General features: G+C 47.2%; 1 protein-coding gene across 1 annotated transcript; it reads left to right on the top strand.

The window, feature by feature from the left end:
* The first annotated feature begins 30 nt into the window (after positions 1–30).
* Positions 31–7682, top strand: LOC127920425 (ubiquitin carboxyl-terminal hydrolase 7-like). The gene is made up of 7 exons (XM_052504511.1): positions 31–182; positions 390–545; positions 3029–3094; positions 4222–4329; positions 4874–4951; positions 6875–6975; positions 7538–7682. Exons 1-5 carry the CDS (start codon positions 154–156, stop codon positions 4875–4877), a joined length of 363 nt encoding a protein of 120 aa, XP_052360471.1. The 5' UTR covers positions 31–153; the 3' UTR covers positions 4878–4951; positions 6875–6975; positions 7538–7682.
* The last annotated feature ends 42 nt before the right edge of the window (positions 7683–7724 follow it).

Below are 7724 nucleotides of genomic sequence, written 5' to 3'. Positions count from 1 at the left end.
AGGTGAGAACACAGGTCACCCAACTCCAGGTCCATCACATCTACACAAACAGCCTCCATCTCCCATGTGTCTGTGTTCCAGGAAGTGAAGCCTAATTTAACAGAGCGGATACAGGACTACGACGTGTCATTGGACAAGGCCCTGGATGAGCTCATGGACGGAGACATCATCGTCTTCCAGAAGTAAGTCATTCCAACATGGGAATCTAACAACAACCCGCAGGAGGGAAGCGAGATGGAGAGCCCTGTTGTAGAGAATGTTCTGGTCATCTCAACACATTGTGTTTGGAGAATTCGGGTAACATATTGACTAGCCTCTCCCAGCTAATGTCTCTGTTTCGTCTCCTCTCTCCTCTCCTCCTCCTCCTCCTCCTCCTCTCCTCTCCTCAGAGACGACCCAGAGAACGACAGCAGTGAACTGCCCACAGCCAAGGACTACTTCCGGGACCTCTACCACCGAGTGGACGTTATCTTCTGTGACAAGACCATCCACAACGACCCCGGCTTTGTCGTCACACTCTCCAACAGGATGAACTACTTCCAGGTAACTCACACACACACACTACCAACAGGATGAACTACCAGGTCAGCAAGAGGTCACACCGCCGTTCCATAAGCTAGTGTGTTTAAAGACATGCTCTGGTACGTTGGGTATTGTTCCATAAAGCTAGTGTGTTTAAAGACATGCTCTGGTACTTTGGGTATTGTTCCATAAAGCTAGTGTGTTTAAAGACATGCTCTGGTACTTTGGGTATTGTTCCATAAAGCTAGTGTGTTTAAAGACATGCTCTGGTACTTTGGGTATTGTTCCATAAAGCTAGTGTGTTTTGTTAAAGACATGCTCTGGTACGTTGGGTATTGTTCCATAAAGCTAGTGTGTTTAAAGACATTCTCTGGTACTTTGGGTATTGTTCCATAAAGCTAGTGTGTTTAAAGACATGCTCTGGTACTTTGGGTATTGTTCCATAAAGCTAGTGTGTTTTGTTAAAGACATGCTCTGGTACTTTGGGTATTGTTCCATAAAGCTAGTGTGTTTTGTTAAAGACATGCTCTGGTACTTTGGGTATTGTTCCATAAAGCTAGTGTGTTTTGTTAAAGACATGCTCTGGTACTTGGGTATTGTTCCATAAAGCTAGTGTGTTTTGTTAAAGACATGCTCTGGTACTTTGGGTATTGTTCCATAAAGCTAGTGTGTTTTGTTAAAGACATGCTCTGGTACGTTGGGTATTGTTCCATAAAGCTAGTGTGTTTTGTTAAAGACATGCTCTGGTACTTTGGGTATTGTTCCATAAAGCTAGTGTGTTTAAAGACATGCTCTGGTACGTTGGGTATTGTTCCATAAAGCTAGTGTGTTTAAAGACATGCTCTGGTACTTTGGGTATTGTTCCATAAAGCTAGTGTGTTTTGTTAAAGACATGCTCTGGTACGTTGGGTATTGTTCCATAAAGCTAGTGTGTTTAAAGACATGCTCTGGTACTTTGGGTATTGTTCCATAAAGCTAGTGTGTTTTGTTAAAGACATGCTCTGGTACGTTGGGTATTGTTCCATAAAGCTAGTGTGTTTAAAGACATGCTCTGCAAATTGTTCCATAAAGCTAGTGTGTTTAAAGACATGCTGGTACGTTGGGTATTGTTCCATAAAGCTAGTGTGTTTTAAAGTTTTGTTAAAGACATGCTCTGGTACTTTGGGTATTGTTCCATAAAGCTAGTGTGTTTTGTTAAAGACATGCTCTGGTACATTGGGTATTGTTCCATAAAGCTAGTGTGTGTTTAAAGACATGCTCTGTACTTTTATTGTTCCATAAAGCTAGTGTGTTTAAAGACATGCTCTGGTACTTTGGGTATTGTTCCATAAAGCTAGTGTGTTTAAAGACATGCTCTGGTACGTTGGGTATTGTTCCATAAAGCTAGTGTGTTTTGTTAAAGACATGCTCTGGTACATTGGGTATTGTTCCATAAAGCTAGTGTGTTTAAAGACATGCTCTGGTACTTTGGGTATTGTTCCATAAAGCTAGTGTGTTTTGCTCTGGTACTTTGGGTATTGTTCCATAAAGCTAGTGTGTTTAAAGACATGCTCTGGTACGCTTGGGTATTGTTCCATAAAGCTAGTGTGTTTAAAGACATGCTCTGGTACGTTGGGTATTGTTCCATAAAGCTAGTGTGTTTAAAGACATGCTCTGGTACGTTGGGTATTGTTCCATAAAGCTAGTGTGTTTAAAGACATGCTCTGGTACTTGGGTATTGTTCCATAAAGCTAGTGTGTTTAAAGACATGCTCTGGTACTTATTGTTCCATAAAGCTAGTGTGTTTAAAGACATGCTCTGGTACTTTGGGTATTGTTCCATAAAGCTAGTGTGTTTTGTTAAAGACATGCTCTGGTACTTTGGGTATTGTTCCATAAAAGCTAGTGTGTTTTGCTTGGTACTTTGGGTATTGACATGCATGCTCTGGTACTTTGGGTATTGTTCCATAAAGCTAGTGTGTTTTGCTCTGGTACTTTGGGTATTGTTCTATAAAGCTAGTGTGTTTTGTTAAAGACATGCTCTGGTACTTGGGTATTGTTCTATAAAGCTAGTGTGTTTTGTTAAAGACATGCTCTGGTACGTTGGGTATTGTTCCATGAAGCTAGTGTGTTTTGTTAAAGACATGCTCTGGTACATTGGGTATTGTTCTATAAAGCTAGTGTGTTTTGTTAAAGACATGCTCTGGTACATTGGGTATTGTTCCATAAAGCTAGTGTGTTTAAAGACATGCTCTGGTACATTGGGTATTGTTCCATAAAGCTAGTGTGTTTTGTTAAAGACATGCTCTGGTACATTGGCCACTAAATGTATTTTTGAACCTACTGCTTTGGGCTGGATGTGTCAAGGTGTTTGTTGTTCATATTCATGTATTAATCTATGAGCGGAATTACTGTCTTACCTCAATTTGCCATGAAATCAATCCCTAGTTTGAAAGCAACTGTTTTCTTGAAGCTGTGCCGCACCCTACAAAAGTACTGAGAGTCTCTTTAACTTGTCTTGTCAGGGTGGCGAAGACGGTGGCTCAGAGGTTGAACACAGATCCCATGCTCCTCCAGTTCTTCAAGTCCCAGGGGTAGGACTGCCGTCACACACACGGACACACACTCCGGTTTTTACGTGCCGACACTGAGTCGGTACAAAAAAGTTTGATGCCCCAAGTTGACTTGTTGAGTAACCTGTCCTCTCTCTCTCCTCCTACTCCCTCTCTCTCCCTCCTCCTTCCCCTCTCTCTCCTCCTCCTCCTTCCTCTCCTCTCTCTCCCTCCTTCCCTCTCCTCTCCTCCTCCTTCCCTCTCCTCTCCTCCTCCTTCCCTCTCTCTCTCCCTCCCTCCTTCCTCTATCTCTCTCCCTCCTCCTTCCTCTAATCTCTCTCTCCTCCCTTCCCCTCTCTCCCCTCCTCCTTCCCCTAATCTCCCTCCTCCTTCCCTCTCTCTCTCCTCCTCCTTCCTCTCTCTCCCTCCTCCTTCCCTCTCTCTTCTCCTCCTTCCCTCTCTCTTCTCCTCCTCCTTCTCTCTCTTTCTCTCCTCCTTCCCTCTCTCTTCTCCTCCTTCCCTCTCTCTTCTCCTCCTTCCCTCTCTCTTCTCCTCCTTCTCTCTCTCTCTCTCCTCCTTCTTCTCTCTCTCTCTCCTCCTTCTCTCTTCCTCCTCCTCTCTCTCTCTTCTCCTCCTCCTTCTCTCTCTCTCTTCTCCTCCTCCTTCTCTCTCTCTCTCCTCCTCCTCCTCCTTCTCTCCTCCTCCTTCTCTCTATCTCCCTCCTCTCTCTCTCTCTCCTCCTCTCTCTCTCTCTTCTTCTCCTCCTCTCTCTCTCTCTCCTCCTCCTTCTCTCTCTCTCTTCTTCTCCTCCTCCTTCTCTCTCTCTTCTCCTCCTACTCCCTCTCTCTCTCTCATATCCTACTCCCTCTCTCTCCTCCTCCTTCCTCTCTCTCCTCCTACTCCCTCTCTCTCGCTCATATCCTACTCCCTCTCTCTCTCTTCTCCTCCTTCCCTCTCTCTCTTCTCCTCCTACTCCCTCTCTCTCTTCTCATATCCTACTCCCTCTCTCTCCTCCTCCTTCCTCTCTCTCTCCTCCTCCTTCCTCTCTCTCTCTCTTCTCCTCCTTCCCTCTCTCTCCTCCCCCTTCCCTATGTTTCTCCTCCTTCTCTCCTCCTTCCTCTGTCTCTCCGCCTCCTCTTTCCTCCCCCTCTCCTCTCCTCTCTGGGCAGGTACAGAGACGGACCTGGGAATCCTCTCAGACACAACTATGAAGGAACTCTCCGAGATTTGCTGCAGTTCTTCAAACCACGTCAACCAAGAAACTCTACTACCAACAGGTAGGGGTGTGTGGGGGTGTGGGTGTGTGTGTGTGAGTGTGTGTGTGTGTGTGTGTGTGTGTGGGTGTGTGTGGGATGGGTGTGGGTGTGTGTGGGTGTGGGTGTGGTGGGGTGTGGGGGGGTGGGGTGTGTGTGGTGGGGTGGGGTGTGTGTGTGTGTGTGTGTGTGTGTGTGTGTGTGGGGTGGGGTGTGTGTGTGTGTGGGGGGTGTGTGTGTGTGGGGTGGGGTGTGTGTGTGTTGTGGGGTGTGTGTGTGTGTGTGGGGGTGTGTGTGTGTGTGTGTGGGTGTGTGTGGGGTGTGTGTGTGTGTGTGTGTGTGTGAGAGATATGATTGACAGTCATCATTGACGGCGACGTGACAGTGGATGACTGAGTCTATTTGAACTTGACTGGCGCGTCCCGGTGAAGAACGGTGTGTCTCTCGGTACACAGCAGAGCAGCGAGTCACTTCCTATCAGTCCCCATTCAGATGTTTAAGACCTGTACCTATGGGTGTTTGTGTTTCGTGTGTGTGTGTACTGACTGTTAATGTTGTCTCCTCTCAGTTGAAGATGAAGATCACAGACTTTGAGAACAGGAGGAGCTTTAAGTCCATATGGCTCAACAGCCAATACAGAGAAGAGGTAACATCACCCCCCCTCCCTGTTTAGATTACACACAGTAGACACTACATTTAGATTACACACAGTAGAGACATTTAGATTACACACAGTAGAGAGACGACATTTAGATTACACACAGTAGACACTACATTTAGATTACACACAGTAGAGACGACATTTAGATTACACACAGTAGACACTACATTTAGATTACACACAGTAGACACTACATTTAGATTACACACAGTAGACACGACATTTAGATTACACACAGTAGAGACCCGACATTTAGATTACACACAGTAGAGACACGACATTTAGATTACACACAGTAGAGACACGACATTTAGATTACACACAGTAGAGACACGACATTTAGATTACACACAGTAGAGACACGACATTTAGATTACACACAGTAGAGACACGACATTTAGATTACACACAGTAGAGACACGACATTTAGATTACACACAGTAGAGACACGACATTTAGATTACACACAGTAGAGACACGACATTTCATTTATTCTCCAGTTTTTTTAATTTTATGTTTCCTGGGGCGACAGAATAGTGTCATATTTTTTTTATTTGAGGGTATTTTCATATCTGTTTTACTGTTTTAGAAATTAAAGCACTTTATGTATCTAGTATCATGTGTTAAAATAGTCAAATGTTTAGTATTTGGTCCCATATTCCTAGCATGCAATGACTACATCCATCAAGCTTGTGACTACCAACTAGTTGGATGAATTTGTGGTATGTTGTGCCCAATAGAAATGAAGGGTAAATAATGTTATGTCATTTTAGAGTCACTTTTATTGTAAATGAGAATAGTAGTAGTGGGGGGGGCGGGGCCTGATCATACCACCCTGTTATTGGTAGTAGTGTGGGGCGGGGCCTGATCATACCGCCCTGTTATTGGTAGTAGTGTGGGGCGGGGCCTGATCATACCGCCCTGTTATTGGTAGTAGTGTGGGGCGGGGCCTGATCATACCGCCCTGTTATTGGTAGTAGTGGGGGCGGGGCCTGATCAACCGCCCCTGGGGTGTGGGCGGGGCCTGATCATACCGCCCTGTTATTGGTAGTAGTGTGGGGCGGGGCCTGATCAGACCGCCCTGTTATTGGTAGTAGTGGGGGCGGGGCCTGATCATACCGCCCCTGTTGTGAAGGCGGGGCCTGGTCATACCGCCCTGTTATTGGTAGTAGTGGTGGGCGGGGCCTGGTCATACCGCCCTGTTATTGGTAGTAGTGGTGGGCGGGGCCTGGTCATACCGCCCTGTTATTGGTAGTAGTGGGGGCGGGGCCTGATCATACCGCCCTGTTATTGGTAGTAGTGTGGGCGGGGCCTGATCATACCGCCCTGTTATTGGTAGTAGTGTGGGCGGGGCCTGATCATACCGCCCTGTTATTGGTAGTAGTGGGGCGGGGCCTGATCATACCGCCCTGTTATTGGTAGTAGTGTGGGGCGGGGCCTGATCATACCGCCCTGTTATTGGTAGTAGTGGTGGGCGGGGCCTGATCATACCGCCCTGTTATTGGTAGTAGTGGGGGGCGGGGCCTGGTCATACCGCCCTGTTATTGGTAGTAGTGGGGGCGGGCCTGATCTTTTAATGTTACACCAAAACAAGCTGCAAATGTATCTGACAAGTTTATAGAGTCACAAGCTTGACATATTCATTGCGTGCTAGAAATATGGAACCAAACACACAACCTTTCACTATTTTAATACAGCCAAGTGCATTTGTCTCAATACTTCAGACGTCTTCAAAAGGGGGAACTAGATGTAGAAAGTGCATAAACAAAAATAAACATGTGTATGAAAATACCCTCAAATAAAAAGTAACATTCTGTACTGTCACCTCGTGTGAAAAATGTGATCTCACTCAGGCTTTGTAACCTTTTGACCCTGATGATGAGTAAATGACTAACTCTCTCCCTCCAGGAGATCACTCTCTACCCAGATAAACACGGCTGTGTCAGGGACCTGCTGGAGGAATGTAAAAAAGCGGTGGAGCTCTCCGACAAAGGCTCAGAGAAGCTCCGGTAAGCAGAGAGACTGTCACCACAGTGCTGCCCTCTGGTGGTCAGGCCTGTATTACACCCTGGGGTTCTTCAATGCTATTATTACGCATAACTGCTGCTGTTCTCTACTTTTCTCCACCCTGCCTCTAACCTCTCACTCTCTCTCCCTCACGCCCCCCCTCTCTCTCTCACGCCCTCTCTCTCTCCCTCTCCGCCCTCTTTCTCTCCCTCACGCCTCTTTCTCTCCTCACGCCCTCTTTCTCTCCCTCCGCCCTCTCTCTCCCCCTCCACGCCCTCTCTCTCTCTCCCTCCGCCCCTCTCTCTCTCTCCCTCACGCCCTCTCCTCTCCCTCCCCCCCTCCCTCTCTCTCTCTCCCTCCCTCCTCTCTCTCCTCCGCCCTTCTCTCTCTCCTCTCTCCTCCCTCCGCCCTCTCCCCTCCCCCCTCCGCCCTCTCTCTCCCCTCCGCCTCTCTCTCTCTCCCTCACGCCCTCTCTCTCCCTCCGCCCCCTCCCTCACGCCCTCTCTCTCTCTCTCTCACGCCCTCTCTCTCTCTCTCACGCCTCTCTCCCACCTCCCTCTCCAGACTGTTGGAGATAGTAAGCTATAAGATCATCGGGGTTCACCAGGAGGACGAGCTGTTAGAATGTTTATCTCCCGCCGCCAGCCGTACCTTCAGAATAGAGGTATGTTCCTCCTCTCCTCCTCACATCTCTCTGCTCACTCCTCTCTCTCTCTCTCTCTCTCTACACCTTCAGAATAGAGGTATGTTC

This window comes from Oncorhynchus keta, unplaced genomic scaffold (genome assembly GCF_023373465.1).
Source record: "Oncorhynchus keta strain PuntledgeMale-10-30-2019 unplaced genomic scaffold, Oket_V2 Un_contig_19496_pilon_pilon, whole genome shotgun sequence".
NCBI lineage: Eukaryota > Metazoa > Chordata > Actinopteri > Salmoniformes > Salmonidae > Oncorhynchus > Oncorhynchus keta.
The sequence above is the reverse complement of the archived record's forward strand: the minus strand, read 5'-3'. Positions and strand labels throughout refer to the sequence as shown.

Coding starts and splice junctions, on each gene's coding strand:
- LOC127920425 (XM_052504511.1), top strand. CDS start 154: ATGGACGGAGACATCATCGTCTTCCAGAA. Junction 183..389: donor GACATCATCGTCTTCCAGAA/GTAAGTCATTCC, acceptor TCCTCTCCTCAG/AGACGACCCAGAGAACGACA. Junction 546..3,028: donor AGGATGAACTACTTCCAGGT/AACTCACACACA, acceptor TCTTGTCAGGGT/GGCGAAGACGGTGGCTCAGA.